Consider the following 26,026-nt stretch of genomic DNA (forward strand, 5'->3'; position numbering starts at 1 on the left):
GGACGAACTGTACACCGATGGACGAAGCCCACCATCGATTTCTTGTTGCGGGTGAGTATCTGGTTTGTTAGATCTTATCCCTTCAAAAATCCATTCTGCATCCTTGAAAGCGACATTCAAAGAGTTTGGATGCGCATGATGTTAGACAGATACAGAGTTATGTATTTCTTTTCATACATTCAAAAATTTACAGATATTACACCTACGGTATAACAAATTAGACGAAATATGCATTCGATGAACCGACCAAATATTTCTGCAGACGTTCTAGAAACATTCCTTATTTTAAATAGCGATTGCGTTAAGCATGATATCACTAAAAACCATCCCAAGTTTTGTAACATACACTCATCGATTTTTTAAGAAAGTAGCGCGCCACTAACGCTACAATCTGCATTCACTACTCACTCCAAATGTTTGCCGGTAAAAATATTTCCTACGGAATTTCTTTCGCAGAACCTAAGCCTTTTGGAATAAATTAAAAATCTGTTTTCCCGGGATTCCCGAATCCCGTAGGGGTTCGCCCCTCATTGGTGCATAGCGTAGTTTGTTTAGTTGTAATTCTGTGAGTTTTGAGTTTTATTGTTAAGTAAGAAGGGACAGGTCTTTCGACCCGCATCCTCACTACAAAAACCGCCGTTGAAAGTACCCGGGAAGAAGTTTCTCCAAGTATCAGGTGTAACGGATACTACTTCCCCGTATTGCGACATGCATTTGAGGTGATAGGTCATGTAGCCTTACATCGATGTTGTCATTCTCTATATACACGTCAATATGTCAATTTCAACCACGTGTTTTAAGTCGTTCTGCAAAACAAAACACTCGGCTTGTACTAACATGTTGAATGATATTAATACTACATTGCGAAGATGATACTGAATGTATGCAACTTCCGCAAGCCCAAGATGCATTTTCAATTTCAGAAGATATTCCACTTCACAAAAACTCGGTCGTATTGAACTAATTCAAAGTCAACGACCGCGGTGTTGGGTCGGAGTAGAGCTTTTTCGTCAACTTTACTCATGATGACAAGAATAATCCAATGTTTCCTAATGTTCTCGAGACATTGAATTGAATGCCCGGGTTGCAAGCTCTAGGATGCCATTGCTGTTGAGGTTTTAATATGGGTCGGTTTGGTAGGACTTCCTACTTACCATTCCCTAAACAACACTTTTAGATAATCAGCAGTAAAACATTATGAAGTCAAAATCATCGTCACAACGCGACGCAAAAACCTCGTAATGAGAAATCTGAAGTTTCAATCAAGATCCCGTTTTGGACGTTAGCTAGTACTGAAGTTACAACAATAATTATTGTAAAAGACTAAATATGGTTTAAAATATCTTAAATGACACTACATGTAGATGACTTAGAATAACAAAAACAAGCAAACTATTAAAGTATTAAAAGCGTCCTACTAGCGTAACTCTGCTGATCTCAAAACATACGATTTGGACAAAACATTAAATTAAGATAAGAAATCATTTTATAGCCACGTTTTTGTGTGTCCTCCGACACGAGATAAGATATTCAGACACACACAGTACTACACACAATATTATCTGACAAATAGCTTGTTGTTGCTCCCTTCTCACCGTCGTAATGTAACCCAGCCCAGGTCAACCCGGTCCGGTTTGATTAAATTACTCGTACGTTTCATCAACATATCATTACATTGAGGAAGCCTGACAGCAGGAGCGGAGTCCCTGGCGATATCTCGGTAGAAGATAGAAGGCGATTAAAAACAAATTAGCAAATCACTTACATTCATAGTGGTGTTCTTTGAAGTCGCCGGTCAGGTCCTCGTCGCTAGCTTGCTCCTCTGGATGCCTGGCCGTTTTATGGGACAGATCGTACTCTGCCTTGTTCTGCGATGTATCGCTCATATCCGTATCGGCTTCATCGTTATCCATTATTATCGTTTGGCTACGTTCCATATTCAGTAGATATATACCTCGATTTTACAATTGATTGATTATATATTCTTCTCTTCTCCGCGCTATGTTATTCAATGCAAATTCTCCTGGAATACTTCATTTTCCATCACTTGTTATCTACAAACGAGTTATGACCAATCAACTGACTGCATTCATTTTTATTTTTAAACATGGCACCCACAAAAAAAAATAACATTAACTAACTCGGACAGACCTTTCACTGCTCTGAACAAGCTGGACCACACGATAACGATAAAGAAAAAATTAATAAATTTTATCACCCTCACTCTGGGACCGGGACACTCACTTCACTATCTAGTAAAAAATTTTATCACTCGAAAATAAATCGATGCTCGTTAAATTCCGTCACGTTTCACTGGGGCAGCAGAACCGGTCGCATGTATGCTTTCACGCTCCGGACGTTTAAGATAAGGTAAACTAATAAACCGTCACTTTTAGATTATACTCTACTTTGGAGCAAGGCTCACTCACGACGATAAATCCCTCCGCTAGCGGATGAATAAACTGACAGACTGTATGTACTAGGAACAGGCGACCTCGCAGGAGCCGCAACTTCAAACCGACCTTCGCACACCTTCCATCAACTGCGAAGCGCGAGTCCTCGCAACACCAACATCGCCATCAGTGCCGCTCTGCCGCGTCATATTCCATAATAGTGCACGACGACAAACAGGTAGGCAGCCGAGGCAGGCCACGAATCGATCGAATCCGTGTACTCGAGCTGGAAAGAGAGAATCAAACCAAAGTCCCCGGTGAGAATGATATCATCACGTATCAAAGTCAGAGTTGTGGCTGTAGCCACGCTGCATGTAGGATCGTATTGGAAACCACCCCGATATATATGATGCGATGACCTGCCGAGGGGCAAAAGCAGTGCTGATTAACTTGTACCGGCAGCGGTCGAGGTAGGTATTTAGCAGTCAAGTAAATAGCATCACAAAAGGTGCGTCTGCTGAACCACCCAACAGGTTGTGGGTCGTCGACATATGGCGCTGTTGTCCCGAGCAACAGAATGTATTAGAAATTGTTGATAATGTTTCAATGTATTTATTGAGGTATGGTATGGGAACAGCTCAATAATTCAAAAATATTTCATGGGCCCAGAAGATGGAGACTTGTGCAGGGTGTTTATAGCTTAAAATGCTTAAATTATGGAGTGATAGAGGTGTATTTTCGGCACATAACATCCTTATACAAATACGTTCAAATCTCTACCGTTACATGATATGGCAAGTCAAAGTAGCGTTCCCATTTTTTTTCGCTGACTTTGTTTTATTCTTTTTGCTATAACTTAGGTAAATAATTCCACTCTTCTCTTTTTTGATACGACGTACTTACAAAAGATATACCTTCCCAGTGGTGAAGACGGATGTATGACTTATGGAACATACTTTTCTGTCAAACCGTTTGACAGTGTTTTTTTCTTCGCAAAACCATACAATAAGTTATTAATGCAAAAACGGTTCAACACTCATGCCTTCTAAAATGTTGGAAGATGATTTAAGACCTTCGTGATTAATCCCTCTTGAAGTGTGATATTTCTAGCCAAACATGTCAAATGGTTCTAAGTGCAAATTACAGTTTCTCTTTGTTTACTTTCTCTTTCGCTAATAACTCGGCAGTTTATACGTTTGTTACTCAACTCTTAGCAGAATAAGCTAGTCGCCATCAGAGTTTTTTTTCGATATATTCTGAAACAATATTGAAAAGTTTTAAGGACATTATACATGCGAGCCACAACATAGCTCCTAAGCCGCTGAGCAAATATAAAAATACGTTTTTCAATGCACTACTATGTCAGTGTGCTACGAAACTGCTACTTGAGGAAGCTAGAACATTTTCCTATACAATCAACCCGAGTTTTTGACGGAATTCCATCTGTAGCTCTTATTTTGTGCGAAAATATTATCCCTCTTCACTTGGGGTTTCTTTTCGAAACACTTTTATTTTTCTTCTTCTCACTTTCAGAACACTTTCAAATGCACTTTAATCACACTCCACTGAAAAAAACACCCGCGAAACGTTAATAATTTACTAACTAAACTTCAAATTTTCTGCCAATGTGCAGATGACCGAAGGAAAATAACCAAAAACTCTCATTTGTGCGTTTGAATTTTCACTTCAAATTCCATTTTTTCTTAATGTAAACAAGCGCGTCGGTGCCTAGCAACAAGTGTACGTTCCTGGCTTCCACATATCTTCACCTTAAGATGGCGCCGTAATAATCGAAAGAGAAAGTAAACAAAGAGAGGCTCTCATTTGCATTTAGGACCATTTGACATGTTTGGCGAGATTTGCTACCTTTTTTGGAAAGAATGAAAAACAAAATAAAGTCATTGCCCAAGTAACAATTCAGGTTATACAGTAGTTTTATAGCCACCCATAAAACATAGATTGCACTTCTAGCGTGCTATAAAACTTCAATTGATACTTTGGCAGAAATGTTGAAGAGCTTGTTTTTTAGGAACACCTTTACTGGAGACCAAAAATCTCTATTTGTAATACTCTCCAGGTTACAGACCATTTTTTGTTAATGGCCATTGGAAAGCTTTTTCAACACAACTTCTTAAATATCGTATATAAAGCTTCAATATGATCTGAAACAGCGGGTTTTAACCTTTTTTTTAACGAACTTCTCCAAAATTACACTGGCCCCGGTGGCAGAAGTGTTATAGTTGGAAGATGCATTGTTTTTTGAAGAAGATCCAAATCATTTTAAAAATACTCGAGATAAAAAAATGCGTTGATGAAGTTTAAGAATCTTGACTTTAGATGAACTTCATCGAACATTTCAAAATTATTGGATATTTATTATATTTGAAAAGATATTAAAAAGCGATGTTTACGGATTATCCAAATATAACGAGCTTAAAATTTTAAAAATTTTCAAGAAGAGATTAAGTGTATTCAGCAAAAATATTCGAAATAGCAATCTCCATAACTTTGCGCAGATATGTCATCTATCAATTCTTCTCTTTCTCCCACTGAAATCAGACCTTATCTAGCTTCATTTTTACAATTACACAATTATCATATTAAAGAACTTTATAGAAAGAACAGCTCATGTTAAAAAGAAGAAAAATATCCACAGAACATTTAATAACTACAAATATTGTAAATACAAGAATATATAACCAATATTCGATTTACAGAGTCAGATTCGTTATTATTTAGTACGTATGTATGGATTTCTCAGTGAGTGACGCCATAAATCCAAGCAATTTGGAACACATTTTTGAAGTTTTGTATCTTTTAGATAACATGCTGAATCCGATTAATATGGGAACTTTATGCATGACCGCACTCTCCAACCCGTAACTCCGGGTGTACCCCATTAGGCATAAATACGTTAGGCATACGGACGTTTGACATACGTACGTTAGGCATAATGGACGTTAGGCATAATGGACGTTAGGCATAATGGACGGTAGGCATAACATACGTTAAGCATAATGGACGTTAGGCATAATGGACGATTGGAATAAAGGGCGTTAGACAAAAGTTATGATATTGAAGTATAATTGTAAAGAAATCACTTTTGGCGTTGACGGCCTCGGGTCGTAATAGCACAAATGTTTGAAATTTTTGATGTTGTAGAATTACTCTGGAAACTAATCAAATTCGATCAACATTTTATTCTATTGTATATACTTGAAGAAATCTTCACTAATATAAAAGATGCATAACGAATGCCTGGCATGCGGAAACTCAGCTTGCGCTAATGTCTTGACGAACAACCGATAAATTGCACTTAACTAAAGTAAGCTAAACACTCTTGTTCAAAACCAGTTTCGTTCGTATTAGGGTATAAATTACGCACATTAACCCTTTCATGCCCATGCTGTTCATGAAAAAACAACGTTTTTAAACAGCTATAACTTTTGATTTAGGTAGAATTTACTCACAAAAACAAGTAAGACTAGTAACTGGGGCGATTACGCCGGCGTCGGCGGTAAAACATGATGATGAGTTATGTTCTACCATAGACCATGCGGTAGACTTGGGTGCAACGCCCAACTCCTACTCTGCAGAAGGCAAAGAATTCTTCACATTTCCTTTCGATCATGCCCATATGAGCCTGTCTAGTTCTAGTTTTCCGTTCAAAGTTTATAACTGATTCGCTCTAGAATACCTATCCGTCTTTCAATTTCATTGCTTTCATTTCTCTTAGTCTCAAATTTGCCGAAAATAGCCAACAAAATCGATACAGTACTTATGCCTTGTTTATGCCAAATGTCGCGCACCCCGTAGCTCCAGGACGAGAGGTCGGAATTAAACGAAATTCAATGGCAGCCTATGAGAATGTTCTACCTTTCATTTGAGACTAAGTTTGATAAAATCGGTTTAGCCATTTCCGAGTAAGCGATGTGCATTTGTTGGTCACATACATTCACACACATACGCACACACAGGGACAATCCTTAGGCAGTGAAGCGAACGTGAGAGCTCTGTCGCAGGATGCCGTAGCCGAATTCAATGGTCTAGACGAGATAATGGCCGTATAAGAACTGAAGGTGCACTGATAGAGCAGTGCAAACTGAGCGTACCGGCGACTATCAGGATTTGGAAATCGTACGGAGGAACTCAAACGGCGTCGATTTGACTGGTCGTTGCCAACAAACTGGCGGAGACCGGCAAGATAAAAGTCGGAAGGTCGGTGTGTTCATTGAGAGTCGCTCCGCGAGTAACCAAACAGATGGAGCGATGCTTCAGGTGTTTGGACCTCGGACATCAGGCGAGGAACTGCAAGGGCCTGGGCAGGTCTGCACTGTGTAGAAAATGCGGAAGAAAGGGACACGTTGCTAAAGACTGCACTAAGCAACCAAGGTCTACAAACCGGAGAACGGCAACGACCACACGACGGGCGGCTTGAAATGCCCTACGTACAATAAGGCGAAGGCGAGCCAAAAATGATGGAGATAACCCAGCTAAGTCTCAATCATGCGACATTGCACAGCAACTGTTGTGGCAGTTAACAACAGAAACGAAGTGCGAAATTGCAATTATTGCAGAGCCGTATAGTGTTCCTCACGATAACGGTAACTGGGTAGTGGATAGTGCAAGGGTGGCGGCAATCCAAGTAGTGGGCGGTTTTCCTGTCCAAGAGGTGGTGGATAACACTAACGAAGGCTTCGTGATTGCCAGGATTAACGGAGTATTCGTCTGTAGCTGCTACGCTCCTCCAAGATGGACACCAGAGCAGTACAACCGGATGCTGGACGCACTAACAGACTCGTTAATCGGACGAACACCGATTGTTATAGGAGGAGACTTGAACGCTTGGGCCGTGGAGTGGGATAGCAAGCTGACCAACGCAAGAGGTTACATCCTATTGGAAGCACTGGCAAAGCTAGACGTAAGGCTGTGTAACGAAGGTTCCGCTAGCACATTCCGTAAAGACGACCGGGAATCCATCATCGACGTAACATTCTGCAGCGCGTCGCTGATGGATAATATGAATTAGCGAGTTAGTGAGCAGTATACCCAAGTAGCATTTGCAACATGTTCTAGAAAAACCGATTTAATCCACCTAGCAGTGAGATGAGACATTTCTTACACATTTCACTATTGGATTAGTTTGCAGAACTCACGAGAAGTAGGCACCCAATTAGAGGTGGGATGAAAACAGTTTCTAGTCTTGCACGAATAAAATCTCGAATAAACTGAATAAATTATAGAAATCAACAAAACGACCGAAATAAGAAAGTAAAGCAAAAAATGAAACAATAGGTTTTTAAATTCATAAAATAAGTAGAAAAATTAATGGAAATCATTATAATTTTGATCCAAATACACGAATCAAATTAGATTAGGTTATTACATAAAAATTAAGATTATATTTAGAAATAGTTATAAGATTAATAGAATAAATTGACTCATACTAACAAATTGAATGAAATAAAACGAATGACTGAACATGAAATGCATAAAATTAAAGATACGAATAAAATGAATCAGATAAATCAAATGAATCAAATGAATCAAATGAATCAAATGAATCAAATGAATCAAATGAATCAAATGAATCAAATGAATCAAATGAATCAAATGAATCAAATGAATCAAATGAATCAAATGAATCAAATGAATCAAATGAATCAAATGAATCAAATGAATCAAATGAATCAAATGAATCAAATGAATCAAATGAATCAAATGAATCAAATGAATCAAATGAATCAAATGAATCAAATGAATCAAATGAATCAAATGAATCAAATGAATCAAATGAATCAAATGAATCAAATGAATCAAATGAATCAAATGAATCAAATGAATCAAATGAATCAAATGAATCAAATGAATCAAATGAATCAAATGAATCAAATGAATCAAATGAATCAAATGAATCAAATGAATCAAATGAATCAAATGAATCAAATGAATCAAATGAATCAAATGAATCAAATGAATCAAATGAATCAAATAAATCAAATAAATCAAATGAATCAAATGAATCAAATGAATCAAATGATTCAAATGAATCAAATGAATCAAATGAATCAAATGAATCAAATGAATCAAATGAATCAAATGAATCAAATGAATCAAATGAATCAAATGAATCAAATGAATCAAATGAATCAAATGAATCATATGAATCAAATGAATCAACTGAATCAAATGAATCAAATGAATCAAATGAATCAAATGAATCAAATGAATCAAATGAGTCAAATGGATCAAATGAATCAAATGAATCAAATGAATCAAATGAATCAAATGAATCAAATGAATTAAATCAATCAAATAAATCAAATAAATCAAATGAATCAAATGAATCAAATGAATCAAATGAATCAAATGAATCAAATGAATCAAATGAATCAAATGAATCAAATGAATCAAATGAATCAAATGAATCAAATGAATCAAATGAATCAAATGAATCAAATGAATCAAATGAATCAAATGAATCAAATGAATCAAATGAATCAAATGAATCAAATGAATCAAATGAATCAAATGAATTAAATCAATCAAATAAATCAAATAAATCAAATGAACCAAATGAATCAAATGAATCAAATGAATCAAATGAATCAAATGAAATGCATCAAATGAATCATATGAATCAAATGAATCACATGAATCACACGAATCACATGAATCAAATGAATTAAATGAATCAAATTGATTTAATTCATCCAGTGAATACAATGAATCAAATTAATGAAATGGATCAAATGAATAAAAAGAATGGATCAACAAAATGAATAAAGTAAAAAATAAATGAAATGCATTAATAAAACAAACGAATCAAATAAATAAAATGAGCTGGAGTGATAAAATGAATAAAAAGAAGAAAATGAGCAGAATTAAATGCATTGATTGAAATGAAAAATTGAACAACAGTAAAAGGTTATAAATTAATATAAAGAAATAAATTGAATCAAATAAATTATTTGGATGAAATGATTAAAACTGAAAAAGTAGTCAGATTATTAAAATGAAGAAACTGAACAAAATGAATAAACTGGAATAAAATAATAAAATGCATACAATGAAAACAATGAATGATATGAGTAAAATGCACAAAAAGAATAAACTGATCAGAGTGAATCCAAAGAATGAAACGAATAAAATAAGTAAAATGAACGCAGATGAACAAAACGAATAAAAAGATGCGGAATGAAATTATTAATTAAAATGAAATGGTCATGAATTTGAAGCCAAACACATTTTTGAATAAAGATAATGAATAAACCGGATTATACGAATATGAAAACCATTGCATCAGAAAGTTTTGAAATGTTTTTGAAAATCCCATCTTCTGAGAAAAGGCTAATAAATATGCAATGGACTTTCTAGGGCTTTTATCTTTTTTTGGTTTTATTCTTTTTGTTTTCATGCTTCTTTACTTGACGAATTCAAAGTTTACTTTTTGGTCACATATTCCCGAAAAAAGATTTATGTGCAGAACAGAATTTACTGGTCCAGTATTTTAACGCGCAATTGAATATAGTAAAGTGAGACAAGGTCACATGTGCTTTCAAGCCCCTTGAACAGAGAACGACAGGGAGAATGCGATTCGTGAATGAGACAGGTAGATATTTCAATGTTTTTATTTGCATTGAAGTAAATAGTGTGAAATGTCTAGGCTATGTCGATTGCCTAAAAGCCGTATTTGTATTGTTTCGTTCGGAATTCTCGTGTAGGAAATATGGATAAATAAGTCCTATACAGACCAATATTGTAAAAAAGAAATGGTTCAAACTACTCAGTATATCCAAATATGGACGACGATAAGTTAGAAGACACATTGTAGTTGCATCCCCCATCGAGAGTGGGTACTTTGGGGACTTCTTTTCCTGGATCTAATTTGTGGATATTTTTGGTCTTTGATCCGTTATTTTTCATGAAAGTTCGTACCAATACAACGAATGTGCAGCTGATACAACTCATGGTTCATTCGCCTGCGCAACGTTCCGTCTTCCATCTGCACGCCACCATAGATGGTACGCAACACTTTTCGTTCGAAAACTCCAAGGGCGCGTTGGTCCTCCACGAGCATAGTCCAGGTCTCGTGGCCGTAGAGGACCACCGATCTAATCAGCGTCTTGAAGATAATCAACTTCGTGCGGCGGCGAATTTTGTTCGACCGGAGCGTCCTCTGGAGTCCAAAGTAGGCACGATTTCCCGCTATGATCCGTGTCTGAATTTCTCTGCTGTTATCATTGTCGTCGGTTACCAGTGAGCCCAAATACATGAATTCGTCGACCATCTCGATTTCGTCACCGTCAATCCGAACTCGGGTGGGAGGTTCACATTGTCGTCTCTAGAACCTCTTCCTCTCATGTATTTTGTCTTCGAAATTCTGGTTTCAGATTTAAGTCTTTGAGCATATATTTCATTCAAAATTCAATAGAGATACGAATAGTTTAAATATCGTACGTGGAATGTCTCTTTTGAAAATTTCCATCGTCATACTTTCATATTACCCAGTTAAGCCAAATATTTTTCTGATATAGCCATGAATTTCCTTAATTATAGTGTAGATACAGGCTTTGAATACAATTGAATTAAAGTTGAGTTGATGTAGCAGCAGACAAAAAATAGTTTTGTTTTCTCAAACCTTCGCAATTACAATTAATAAATATTTCAGATTGGCAGAAGATCTTATCACACAACTTAGAAATGCATACAGAAATAGCTAGATAGATGCGATAGAAGAGAGACAGAGAGAGAGAGAGAGAGAGAGAGAGAGAGAGTGAGAGAGAGATGGGGGGGGGGGGGCGTGTGAGAAACGGCAAATGATGGTTAATGCAGTGACATTATTTTTATAGTATATTATTATGATATATTGATTCTTACATTCTTATCATAAATAATGTAAGTAGTAAGTTTTGCTCCATAACCAGTATAACCTAAATCTTGCAAAAGAGCTAAATTTTCGCTAGATTTTTGGGCTTCAAACATACAGTTGCTTTCGGTGACGCCACAAGTATAATTATATTAGAAATCTTTTGTCTCACTACTAGGTGAATTACTTGTTGATCTGTGTATTGATATACCATCCAACATTTACCTCATGATTGAACGCAATGCCTAATCCAAGGAATAAATACTAGAACTCACTGTTTCTTTATCAACGCATTATTTCGTCTTTGAAGTGAACTTATATATTGAGTTTTGAGAAATAGTTCTTTTATTATAAAGGTAATTCACAAAATGTTCTCAACATCGAATTCCTTGAATCACGTAGATGTGTTTTCATACCCCGATATTCAAAATCGGTTTAGTTTTGCCCCTAAAACACCAGTAAAGCAATACTCTGTATGAAACAATCTCATTTTTAATTAGTGGAAATTGGTAAGCGAGGACTAAAAATACAAAATGGTTAATATCTCCGCCGCTCGTGCACAGATTTAGACAATCTATAGCTTGTTAGAAAGGTATTTTTACAAGCTTTCTATTTATGTGCAGCTTGTTGGATGTTGGATAATAATGTATTGTTCGAAAGTTATTTGCAAAAAACCTGCCGCATTTTAACAATATCGCTCATATCTCAGAAAGTAAACAACATATCGAAAATCAAAAATAATAGTGTCAAATGGCAACGTTAGGCCTTTCATTTGAAACTAATTTCATTAAGATCGGTTCAGCCATTGCTGAGATAATTACATGACATTTTGTACATACATACATACACACATACACACACACATACAGACATTGTCTCAATTTGTCGAGCTGAGTCGATTGGTATATGAGACTCGGCCCTCCGGGCCTCGGAAAAAGTTGTCAAAGTTTGAGCGAATCCTATACATTTCTTTTGTAAGAAATGTAAAACAACAAAAGTTATATGTTGCATTACAATGACAACAGAATTGCAAAAAACATGACTGTTGCATGTGTGAAACACAGCTGCTGCACGTCACATCTTAGTTATTTATTTGTAGTGCTAATGTTTTCTGAAACAATCAACTTTGACACATATTATTGATGTTTTTGCAACGTGTTTGGGACTCTACTGCTCAGCTAAAACAATTTTGTTGCAAGCATCATTGCGAAAACTGGAGATGTCAGCAAATTTGATTCCAGATACACTTATAAAACTATTACTCAACTTCATAGTAGGAATAAAAATAACCGCCATATTTATTGATAGAATTAATTCTTTCTCGATAAAAGTAGCTGACGAACAGTTAATATGTATAGATTTTTTGATCGGGACACAAAATTTTCATCATTAATATGCTTCAAATTTTTGATTACTCTCGAAAAAAGCACATTTGAACACAGTTCTTTGCGTACGATAAATAATTCACAAAATAAGTATAAAATTTATTGAGTTTATATCAACGTTGTTTTAAGGCCCTTTAAAAATATCAAAGTATTTTCAAAAATTACCCGATTCAATTTTATTGGTTATACATTTTCACCCACATTAATGATATTTTCATATTTGAATGTGAACATAATATTTATTCTTTGTTTGCATAGCAATTTCATGAAACACATTAAGTTTCATTTCGACAAAGTTGTTTTCAAACCAATCGCTAGCATTATTGCAACAATCTTTGTTGTTATTATGATTCTTGGTACATCATTCGGAACAAATGAACATGTTGCCTATAAGATCCACCACTTGCGCTTTTTAAATTGCATAACAGTTGAATAACGCTTGCTGCAGTAATATTTTCACAAATTAATGTTTGACATTGCTGTTGTTAAAACAGCTTATCAACATACCGTGTTGCTTGGGTACACATAGCGACGACCAGGCGATCCACTACACCATTGGTCGGCGGAATTGTACTGTAACGCGAAGAATGAGGACTGGCGAGCAGAAGTGGAAAATAAAGAACTTCGACAAGGACCTTTTTGTGGAAGCGCTTCGTGCTGACAGCGTCACTCCCATTCCGAGTGCGTAGCGAGGGCATGTGATGTAACAATGCCGAGGAAAATGGAGTCGAAGAACTACCGGCATCCGGCGTACTGGTGGAACGAAAGGCTCAGCATCCTCCGAGATGCCTGCCTAAAAGCCAGTAGAAGCGTTCATAGAGCACGATCTGAGGCAGTCAGAGAAGAGTGTAAGGTAACATTCCGAAGCACGACCTAACCGCATGGCCACCTTCACCGTACGTTGATGCCGACGGTGACAATCGAGTTTCCAATGACGAACTCCTTATAGTGCAAAAGGGCTGAAAGCGAATAAAGCTCCCGGACCGGACGGTATCCCCAACATGGCACTGAAGATCGCGATCCTGGCGTTTCCGGACATGTTCAGGATAGTCGTACAGAAATGCCTGGACGAAGGCTACTTTCCGAATAGATGGAAGATCCAGAAGCTGGTGTTGCTGCCAAAACCAGAGAATCCACCAGGAGATCCAGCATCGTTACGGCCTAGTAAACTTCTGGAAAGGGTCATCCTCAACAGGCTGACAACCTACACTGAAAGTGAGAACGGACTATCGCAAAGGCAGTTCGGGTTCCGCAAAGGCATATCGACGGTAGACGCCATCCGCACAGTCATCGAGAGCGCAGAGAAAGCGTCGAAGCAAAAGAGAAGGGAAAATCGCTACTGCGCCGTTTTTACCATAGACGTAAAGAACGCGTTCGACAGTGCCAGCTGTGAGGGGCTATCGCCACAGCGCTGCACAGAATGCGGGTTGCGGACTATCTGTGCAAGGTTCTGAAAAGCTACTTCCAGAACCGAGTACTGGTCTATGAAACGAACATGGGGCAGAGGTCGATTAGGGTCACGGCGGGAGTAGCTCTGGAATATAATGTACAACGGAGTGTTAACACTGGAACAGCCCAGGGGGGTTGAGATCGTTGGCTTTGCAGATAATGTTGTCCTGACGATAACCGGCGAGACTCTTGAGGAGGTGGAGATGATGACGGCAGAAACAATAGGCATCGTGGAACCCTGGATGGCTGACGTCAAGTGGCAGCTGGCTCATCATAAGACCGAGTTAGTGCTGATCAGCAACTGTAAAAATAATCCAGCGTGTCGATATCAGCGTCGGGGGACAATCCATCCCATCGATGCGAGCGCTGAAGCACCTGGGTGTGATGATCGACGATCGGTTAAATTACAACAGCCATGTTGACTATGTATGTGAGAAGGCTGCGAGGACAACTAACGCAATGGCAAGGATCATGCCGAATCACGGAGGAGCAAGAGGCAGCACGAAACGTCGCCTTGCGGGTGTCTCACCCTCAATACTGAGGTATGGCGTACCGGCTTGGGCTGCTGCGCTGAACTCATAGCGGAACCGGACGAAGTTGACAAGCACGTTTTGCGTAATGGCTGTTCGTGTCGCAAGAGCGTACAGAACAATATCGTCGGAGGTGGTATGCGTAATTGCCGCGATGATTCCCATCTACATCACTCTGGCTGAGGACGTGAAATGCAACCAGCGAGAAATGCACGTAATGCAGTCTCCTTGCATTACGTGCATTTCTCCGCCAAGTCTCCTTGCATTACGTGCATTTCTTAGCCAACGAGTCCGAGCGGACTCGTTGGCTAAGTGGCAGCAAGAGTGGGACAACGCGGAGAAATTCCATTTGACACTGCTTTTGTCAGGGCAGGGATTCTTTCGGAAGTACCTGCATCGGTTTGGACACGCTTCGTCACCCCTTTGCCCGGAGTGTGTGAACGTGCAAGAGACACCGGAACACGTGGTCTTCGAATGCCCTAGATTCGAGGAAGTCCGAAGGAGTATGTCTGGTGTGACAGTAGACAATATTGTCGAAGAGATGTACCATCTGGGACGCTGCCAATAGAGTAAGTAGCACCATTGGCTAGAGCGCCGCAGGGAATCCACAAATCGGGGTGCGGGAGAAATTCCGCCGCCGTGGAACTCTCCGACGGTGTAGACTAGGTCCATCGCTGGGGACCAGTTGAGTAGTACGCGATATAACACCGGGTTTGGGTCGTCGGGGCGCCAGTGAACCGGACGACAGGTTTCACCGGAATCGCCGGACCGCCCTCGACACCCTGCTGGGTAGCTCGTTAGTAGGCTTGATCCACCGCCGGGGATAAGACCGATTAGACGAAGCGGGTAGCTAAATGGCTCACAAAAAGGTACATCGGTGTCGGGAGCAATCTACCGCCGGGGAATTCACGGTAAGGTAGATTCGCCGCTGTGGACTACCCAACAGAATTGCGATGAAAAGGGGATCTGAATGACTCACGACACAAACACCGGTAACGAGAGAAAATCCGTTGCCGGGGAACTCTCGGTCGGAGTAGGATAATATCCGAGTTGATCTCGATAAAGCTGGGAGCTAAATTGGTCAAGGAAGCGGGTATAGGTGTCAGGGGAAATTCCTCCGTCCGGGAACTATCGGTAGAAGTAGGGTGAGTTCACCGTTGGGGACCATCCAAGTAGATCGTGCTGGAGGACTCACGGAAACATAAGCTAAATGGCTCAATGAATCAGCACCTAAACGGCTCACGGGGACGAGAGCTAAACGGCGACGTAATAGATGGAGACAAGAAGCAAGAGAAGAGTTAAATCATAACTCATAGAGCAGAAGAAAGCGGTGCGACGAAAGCACAACGATCCCCTCACAAAGTAATACGATGACGTAGTTCCGTGGGGAAGAAGGGCGTAAAAAGTAAGGATTGTTGTATTGGTTAGGCCGGAACGTGAGTCGTGAGTCCACTACAGCCCAGGCTTTTGAAGCTTTTTAAACCTTACTATAAAAACACACACAGTCATTTACCGACCTCAACAAATTGAGTCGAATGGCCTTCCGAGTCTTGGTTAAGGCTCAAGAAACCGTTTTTAAGCATGTGTACGAATTGAGCGCTTGGTAGTATGCGTTGGAAAAATTATGTTCAACTTTGCCACCAGTTTATTCACATAAAACCTTTTCAAAACTCTAAAAGAATAACATCAGTCGATTTATTAGATTATCACGGTTCAAATTATGCAAAATAGTTGGTGGAAAATCAATTAACCAAGCGGAATGATGCTTTTGAACAAGTGGCTGTGGTTTTTTTTTCATTACGCAGTTGTATGGCGTACCCCAGCACAGTGTGGTAGTGTGACAACAAATCACAGCCACTTTTTCAACAGCACCATTCCGCTTGGTTAATTGTTTTTTCCATCGACTATTTTGCATAATTTGAATCGTGACAATCTAATGAATCGACAGATTGCCTTCTTTTATATTTTTAAAAAGGTTTTATATTAATAAACCGGTGGCAAAACTGAAAACAATTTTTTCTACGCATACTACCAAGCGTTCAATTCGAACACATGCTCAAAAAAGGTTTCTTGAACCTTAAAAATCGGTTTTCAGAGTGATTGCATAGCCTTTCTATAGGAGAAAGGTATAAAGAACATAACACAGCATACTGTTGGAAAGGTTAGTTCATCTACTTTTCAGTACCAAAAGTCCCTAAAAATAGTATTTTTTTGCCATAAATCGAGATTTTGAGGGTAAACAAAATTTTTCATACATTATTTTGTGTTGCATTTGATGAGATCTACAACCTATACTAGGTCATTTGAAAAGTACAAAGTCACCGTAGCACCGTGTTATCAGACTGAGGCAAACAATGACGCGAAGCAGGCTCATCACTAGCACTCAACTTTCTTAGCTCCGATCCGCCTGCTTGGAGCACGTGCCCTTATTTAGGCTATCAAACAGGTTCATTTTGTGATCTTTGAAAGACCATGCTTGGAACGTCCCGATGCCAGGTTTTATCGTCAAAGCCCAGAGAAGCTCATAACAAAAGGATTTAGCAAATGTATCTCGCGTTGTTACTCGCTATAAAAATGCATTAAGTTATAATTTTGTTATTGAATTCTAATCGGGTATATTCCCAAAAAAGCACTAAAATTCTGTATTCATATTCTTATTTACAAACAATATATAGAAAACAGTCACTATTTCATCAAAATTCCCCTTCTACATTACTTGATTGGGCCTAGTACACAATCGCAATCGGGCCATTGGTGGAACGCCGCATAGTGTTGTCATTGCTTAGCTTTAATGGATTCGGTTGTTTGATGAACACATAGTAACACATTATAGTGATGAGCAGCAACATGGCACGGGAGTTTTAATAAATCCTTTCAATTTTTCGTTCGCTATATTCTATAGGGAAAGCTTGTGCTCAATTACTCATGCTATGAAAGCACTGTAGAGCGATAGAATATTAAATCGATAAAACTTGGATTGATATCAGCAAAGTAGTTTTGGGTTATTTCGGGTTTCTATGCCAATTTGTTTGTCATATTCTACCTACACCCAAACAGATACGGGGAAATAGAATTGATTGCTTAAGGAATGGCTTGCATTATAAGACGACTATGTATCCGAGAACCGTTTGATCGATAACTTATTTTGTTTATTGTTGGTCGATTTGTTTAGTAACTGTGCCAGTTCTTGGTACATTAGAATCAATTATCAGAAAAATTATTGCTAAATATCGCATTTTCTAGTTCGTTAGTTGCATCGTCAAAACGAAAATGAGAAAAATTGGTTCGACAAATTGGCGTGTTTTTGATGAAATTATTTTAATCAAAATAATCAAAGCAACAACACGATAATCATTGTTGTGCCTACGAAAACGTGACTTGATTATCGATTTTTTTCTTATTCCTTCATTTCGCACCGTGGGCAAGGCCGAAAAGGACATTGTATTAGCTCATTATGACCCGACCAACATAGGCGATCTATCTGGTCTGGCGCTACGAGCACAATCAGGGTGTAAGCAAATACCAATCTGTGAGATTGGTATGATTTGTATGGTTCTGAATTAGGTTATGATTGGAAACATCTTAAAAATACTGGTGTGTTATTTGCCTATCCTTTCGCAAATATTTTACTAAGCCTTGCTAGAACAAAACATATACTGCTTTGAATGGACGTGTTCAAAAACTGAGTTTCGAACAACGGATCACTGGAATGATGATAATATTATTTACAGTAGATGGTAATGAAAAATATTATGAACGGCTTCTATGAAGTAGTCTAAATTGGAACGGCACCTGACATTTTGAATAGTAATGCTGAAGAACTGATTAACGTTGAGGCCTAACATTGATTTCGGTTTTGGATGCAAGTCGCTCTATGTGCAGGGCCGGCGGAATGCGTGGGTAGTATGGGTAGTACTACCCACTCGAAAATTACCGAGGGGGGAATTATCCACTCGAAAATTTGGAACAAATCAAAACCTGAGAAACACCGTGTGTATTTTTTTTTCGCACAAAATTCTTGCGTTGGAAATCCTCGATGTAAAACAATTGCATATTTTTATTCAGATACAAATTTCTTTGCTTTACAATTTAAATTTCTTGAGAATAATTAGGATTTGTTTGAAATTTGAAATTATTTATTATATTTATACTAATGGAAATACATTTTGACACATCTACATCTTAAATCAATGAGTTCAGATCGATAGACAAAAAATATTAATATGTAATTTTATTCAGATGCAGTTAGAAATTGATTAAAATTGAAGCAATGAGAAACAATCACTAGTCAATCAGTAGACTTTGTATAAGGAAGGCAAAAGATTGTTGGTCCCAACATCAGTAGTAGAGACCGTATCAGAGAACAATCAGAGAAAAATTACAAGGAAAAAAATAAATTAAACTTGTAGCTTTGTGGCAAACGGAAGATCACTATCTGGACATCATGAACCGGATCGCCCACTATCCTCCTTGGATCCGCTTACTCCACATATGGCGTTTGTTTAAAATGTGTAATTTTATGGCACTGCGCTTGGAAAGTACATCTTCCATGTAAAATTAAACAGAGCACGGTTATATTTCGTCATTTCGTCAATTACGGTTCGTTAGATTGTTATAAGTTTCGAAATACCTCAACGGTAAAATTTGGTTTTTTTGTGTGTAGAACACTAGGCGCACGATCAGACAACATGATTAATGTCGCGATAGCCGTTTGCCAATTTTCGAACGTTCTCTAACTCTAAATCTAACTGAAAAATTCGTTAAAGCTGCGCGATGTTTCACAAATATTACCTTCTAATGCCTAAGTGTCCGCCTTCTCATTACCATTCTAATCTAAGTGTCACGTTTCTTATTACCCGGAATAGATCAATGCGAATGAACTCAAACTAATATTTGTATCAGGCAATCCGGAACGATTTCAATATAAAGAATCTAGGATCGCCCATATTCTCTCCGGGAAAATTAGGAGTGCTTTCCATGCTCCATCGATCGAAGCGCCTACTTGGAACTGTAACGATGTAGACATGCTCGTAGGTAAATATAAAACCATAAGTTTTGTGGGGGAAATGTTTAGCGCGGGTATCTTTTCTGTCAGATAAATTTGTGTGTTTGAGGAACAATTATTACGTTTATATACATTATTAAAATTTCATCGCGAAACGTCTATCATTTGAATGTGAATTTACGTGTAATGCTGTTGTCGCCGATAAAGAATTCTTAGTTCCGTGTATTCCGATCAAAGGTCGAATAGATTACACGACGTAGGGCCCAGCTGCTAGACGAAATATTGTTTCTCTCGTTAATCCGTTGACGAACCGGTGCCAATAACCGCGTTTTTCAGCTTGCATCAAGTTTTTTGTTTGCGTTTCTAACGTCGCGTATATTAGGAAAAATTTGTGCGATCTGACGTTTAAAAAGTCCTCATAGGACCTTTTCGCATACAATTCTGAGCACTCTCTGCCCACAACGGAGTGGGAAACCGTCCACGATTGTTCGCGCCAGGTATTCGTTTTGTCTGACCTTTAATCTCAGTGTAGAAAAACAAGCCAGTCAAAACGTTGCAGACTGCCACTGGAGAAATTTCTCATTTTGATTCGATTGTGTCGGATGTAGTGGACGCGTAGCTCTTTCAATCAATGGGCACACTAATGAGGTAGAGTACAACGATAAATCTAACGCACTTGGCTGCGCTGGTAGGCATTAGTGTCATTTCCACTGTATTCAAGATGGTCATACTGAAATTGTCTCAAATATCATGCAGTAAAATAGATCGCTTTAACAAGCGACAACTTCAATACCTGGTACCGAGCAAAGGCTAATCCGATTGAAATAATGGCACGTTTTGATCCCCGAAACGCTCCGCAATATTGTTTTCGGCCATGGCGAACAATGCTACAATTGAGGAAGATCTACGTCGGAAGTAAACCTAGAAAAATAATGTCTGAAATATAGAGACACTTGAAGCTTTGGATGTCCTATGTGGACTTTCCGAGACCAGGAGCCAATGTCTTGATCCTCTCCGCATTTTCCACGCCGCGCCTTATTTCTACAATGGGTTCTTCAGTTCATGCCCCGGGTTACAAAAAGGCGAACAAATAGACGAGCCCCGTTCAAAAGAACAAATTTTGGAAGAACAAAGGCGAAAGGCTCGAAATGAGACTGATGAAAAATAAGTTTTCCAATACTCCTCGTTTTTTACTTAACATAATTGTTTGCATACCAGAATTTACACTGACTGAAGCACAGGGATCTGCAAGAAACCAACCCCCGGTTTTGCAATCAAGGCCCTTCTCGGAGACTACACCATCAATCTCTACTTCCTGGGCGGGTACGCAGACAAAATACTTATTCGTACACGGTCGAGTGTTGTTTAGTTAAATTACGCGATTTATCGATGACGTTAAATGGCTTGTCTTTGGTCCGAAAGTAGACCATCCGGGGGCCGGTGGTATTAGATATAATTTGTATCAAAAATGAGACTTATTGGTATTATTTTTGCCGTCGGAGAAATATTCAAATCGACCTCCACTAAGCCTGAAAAGATATCGGTCGCCGGAGATACCCATCAGCTCACACTCAGCTAGCTTCAAAGCACAATCAGAAAAAAGCCGACTCGGAATAGTGGTGGGGTATTTCGGCCGTAGTTAACCCATTATATCCTAGCGTATGAAATTTCATACGCAGAACTATCCATCGGTTTACGCGTATTTACTACAGAATTTTTGCATCTAACTGCTTTTTTATTGCACTAATGGGATCATTGCACCTCATGTTTCATTGTGAAACAAGACAACTGCCATTTTTTATAATTTTGTTTACATTTTTGAACCATGTATAGTTGGGGCAAATGGCCGCTGAAAAGTAAGCAATACATTTAATTGAATTTTATTGTTGGAATTCGTACTAATAATTCCATTATGTGACAAAACGTTCCTACAGGTGTAAAAGAAGTGTTGTCTATCAGAAAATCCGAAGAAATATGTCAAACAACTTAAAATTTGTTGTTTTTATTTAAGCGTACGAATTTTTTTGCACGAGATATTTTCATTCTCAAAACCATTTTAAGCGGTGATTTTATTTTTCCCATAATCCTTGATACATTTTTTGCTGGAATTGATGATATCACTGCATTTGGCTCACTTTTTGAAACCCCTGGGTTATAATGGGTTAAATTGAATTTGTTCTAACACGAACGTCAACAGCAAGGTAGCGACTGCACAAAATATTAACAGTCCTTCCCGTCATGTACGGAAAGCAATACATATAGTTTGGATCCACGTATCCGATCCGAGAGTCTGGATCCAGGCTCTTGTCTGGATCTAAGCACCAAATTTGGGCCTGGTTCAAGTCCTGACCTGGTAAGGGGAAAAGGGGATTGGCTAGATCCAGGGGCTGGTCCATTACCGGGTATTGGGCCAGATTCGGGAACTTGTCCGGATCCGGAAACTGGTCCGGATCAGGAACTAGTTCAGATCCAGAAACTGATCCAGATCCGGGAGGTCCAAATTTGGGAACTGGTCCAGATCGGGAGCTGTGTCGGATCCGGAAACTAGACCGGATCCGAAAACTGCCTAAAATTTTTCTTTCACTATCCAAGTTACCCTATAAATTATCCGTAATTTCGCCTATTTCTTCCAAAATTGGTGCAGATTCCACCAGAATTTGGATAGAAATCCACCAGAACTCCGGCTGGTTTGACTCGATACTAATACTATTAAAGAAATCGACTGAATTATCCTACGTCGTCATTCCACCGTTTAATACCTTTGCGGTAATATGCGTTTAATACCGCTATGCGCAATTGCGTGGTCTGTTGCCAAAAAGGCAATAGAATCTTACCCAAAAATAACAGAAACATGGATTTTGGGTGTAGTATTCAACAAACACATTTTCGCTGAGCCGTCGGACAAAAAGCCCTCCCACACTATCAGGGTGGGTTGCTGGCGAGTTACGGCGGGTTGCCTAGAACCACAGCTCACAGAAAGGAGGCTTGCTATTCCGCGACGTCAGAGAAATCGTTGAGATAAACAAACGGATTTCTCGAAAGTTAATTGACAATATTTGAGCTCTTACGGTGGAAAAAATAGTGTGCAATGGATTTTTGACGTATATTACGCCATAACTACACTAGACACAGTGGATAATCAGTGCATCTATGTGATTATTAGCGTAAATCGGGAATTTGGATGCATGCCATAGAAAGCATATCCCACCGTAATTTTCTGATCATAGCAAAGGTTTTGGACATCCACATAGCTTCCTTGTGATTTACCAGGTGTCGATCATTCGTTAGCAGCAAACAATATATCAATTTCATGTAATTGTTTTCGCCGACGATTTCTATGGCGCGCTCTCGTCAAATGTTTACACTCTAATGAGCTAGCCTAGTATATGTAAGCCGTGGCCTAGAACAATGTTTCAATAGCCTACCGCTCGCCAGCATGTATTTTAACACGCCTAGCCGTCATTTCGTTTACTGGGCTGTTAACAAAAAGTGTTTCCAAATAGCCACCACATTATTATCAGGGAATTTTCATTTTCACTTACACACGCCATATCTGAACTTAAGTCAGTACGAGGAGAAATCACTTCGAATCTTACTACCCACTCGGGAAAAAGGTGTGCGACCCTGTCTAAGTGGACTCAATCGTTTACGTTTCAGCGCAAACCTCAAGCGACTCTGGTCTAAAACCGAAATCCGCATAAACTTGTTGCTTGTTTTAAGAACACAGAAAAAAACATTGAAGCGATTTTCCCTTGAAAATGTACTCAAGTAGACGCTTTACTAAACGGTTAATAGTAATAAAGTAAACAAGAAATCGCTAGGACACGTAAAGTAATCCGGGTTACTACATGTTTCATTACTATTTTAGAAAAATTTGTATAAAAATTGAAAACAATAATTATTACTTTAGAATGCAAAACATACTACCTAAACTTTTGAAGTGTTTTATTACCTTGGCGGACTTCGTCCCTGCAAATTGAAACTGATTTTATCCAAACAGTGAGGTTCGCCTTTTGATTACCTACTTCGCATACAAATCACACTTTATATTCACTGCTGCTGCAATCGTTCAGTTAATAGTTGAAAGTTAGTATTCAACCTGTCACGAACTACTCAGCAACCGGCTTAAAATTGTCTTTTTCCCTTTATTTCACCACTCATTTTACGCAAAATGTGCACTACCTCTACTTTATTGCTTGAATTTCAACGCAGTCGAATCTTTCGGGGTCGTAAACTGTTATCTTGTTCTTCGAAATTATTCGCACATGTTCGAAATTTTTCTTTCATTTCACTTGCCACCCCGTTCGAAATTAGTTATCAGCTGTTGTGTCAGATAAACTTGTTTATTTTGCTGATTTGCACGACTACTGTAAATGTGTAGATCCGTTGAAATCACACTTCGACTGAACGTAAGAAAAAACTCAACGACAGACGACGGTGGTCACACAAAACATGGTACTTTTTTGCGAGCGAAGGTGTAATAAGGGCGCATTAGTGTTATTTGTGGCGTTACCAACGCAACGTGAACCACGCTACTGAAGGCTCAGCTGGCCAACACAGTGAGAACTCGAAACTCCTTTCTACCCTTTCTCGCCAAGTACGATACAAAGAGGTATGTAGGTACCTGCTGAGTGTACGCCAACCACCGCCAACGCTTTTCCCTAAACGGAAGCAATGCAATGGGGCAGGTTTTGAATGTTCTTTCCACACAACCACTCGATATGTACTTGCCTCCTAATGGTGCGATTGCGAATCGAAATGAGACTACTTTTGTTTGCTTGTTTTTACCTTATTGACTTCTTTTCGCAAACTTTAAACTAATGAATTCTTTAGTTGACACAAGAACTGGTAGAACTCCTGTGCACACTTTGATCGCGAGCTGATAAATACCAAGCACTAGGTAAAGCGCAACGTTGTTGTTGCGAAAAAAAAAAATGCACTGTTGTTACCCGTCGAGTCGATTTTCTAACCAACCCGCTGATACTGAGAGGCTGTGTGCGAACTGCTCCAGGCGAAGTTGACCGTTTGTACGCTATTTAGCGTCGCGTGATTCGCTACACCAGATATCTACAGGTAAGTGTAGGTAAATTCGAGAAACCGCACCGCAGCGAACGGAGCGCGAATCAATCTCAGTTTTGTCCTCCTTCCCTGTGCTAACGTTTTTGCGGCTCATTGATCACACACGAAGGCGACTGATTTTCTAGTCATCGTCGGAATAAGGGGTTCCTTATGGCAAACAGTGTATGGCATCCAGGTATTTACGGAGCTATATATCTGTAGTGAGTTTTATGTACAATGTTTGTGTCGCGTCGATGCTGGCGACCCTCCAATGCAATTGTAACAATTACTCCCACTGACAATGATCTTCTCCTACGCATTGGAGTTGTAGAGATTGTCTAGTGTGTCTAGGATTTTACCATGTGAGATATATCTACTGATCAATTACCAGCCATTTTTACATTATAAAAAAAAAATTGCGGGAAACGAAAAATAATCAACAACTTTAAATATAATGCCAATCATCGATCATTACAGATAATAGATATTGCTTTTCTTTTTACCAACGAACTGCTTATAAATGAAATTGTAAGTTGTAATACTATTTTTGTTCATCTGAAAATATACATATAATTGAGAAAAAACGAATTAATTAAATTTCGCAATTGATCAAAATTTTTGTGTATCATAATGTACTATTTCAATAACATTCTGTAATTTCTTCATGCAAAAATATCGACAAGCGACTCGGTGATGAAGCTTTTAGTAGAGCGTCTCTGGAAAAACACGATTTGCGGTATTACCTGTTATTCAAAAACTACTTAACCGATTTAATTCAAATTTTGCATACACATTCTATGTGAAAAATTCCTAACCCCTATGTCGAGTTTTCGAGATAATTACATTCACGTGTAGGATCTGCTTTCCGGTATTTCAAATAGTGTTTATGAGGCGAGAATGTCGGTGGGCTGATCAATTTTCTCCTACCTGACCCTGCAGTATAAAACATAATGCGGTAGTACCATTACACAGAGAATTCTTTGCACGTAGCAAGGTCAGATTAATACGTACCAGTTCTGTGAAAAAAGGAACATTACGGTCTACCCTGCCTAGAAACCGCTTAATATAAACAATTGCAAACAAAATTTGTGGCAGTTGCACAGGTAATAATGACAACGGAAAAAGCTGCGTCAAGTACCCCCAAATCTACAACCAGTACTATCATTGAGAAAGTTCGCACTCGTAAGGGCAAGAAGCAAGGAAGAAATCAGATATTCGCGAACATAAAGGCAGCAACTATGATGATGACACAGAAATGTACAATAGCGAGATAGAAATGAGCAATAACACAAACATAAAACATAATACACTCGCGTATTACTAACTTTGCTAATATG

General features: G+C 38.7%; 1 protein-coding gene across 1 annotated transcript in view; it reads right to left on the reverse strand.

Moving 5' to 3' along the window:
* Positions 1–24,511, reverse strand: part of LOC131692910 (myosin-G heavy chain) — a 271,448-nt gene extending 246,937 nt beyond the window's left edge. The window contains exons 1-3 of the mRNA XM_058980305.1: positions 23,584–24,511; positions 2,245–2,679; positions 1,766–2,171 (exon numbers count right to left, since the gene is read on the reverse strand). Coding sequence (XP_058836288.1) covers positions 1,766–1,937 — 172 coding nt within the window. The 5' untranslated portion in view covers positions 1,938–2,171; positions 2,245–2,679; positions 23,584–24,511. The remainder of the gene's footprint in view (positions 1–1,765; positions 2,172–2,244; positions 2,680–23,583) is intronic.
* Positions 24,512–26,026: the final 1,515 nt, after the last annotated feature.

Source organism: Topomyia yanbarensis, chromosome 3 (genome assembly GCF_030247195.1).
Source record: "Topomyia yanbarensis strain Yona2022 chromosome 3, ASM3024719v1, whole genome shotgun sequence".
In the NCBI taxonomy this organism is placed as follows: domain Eukaryota; kingdom Metazoa; phylum Arthropoda; class Insecta; order Diptera; family Culicidae; genus Topomyia; species Topomyia yanbarensis.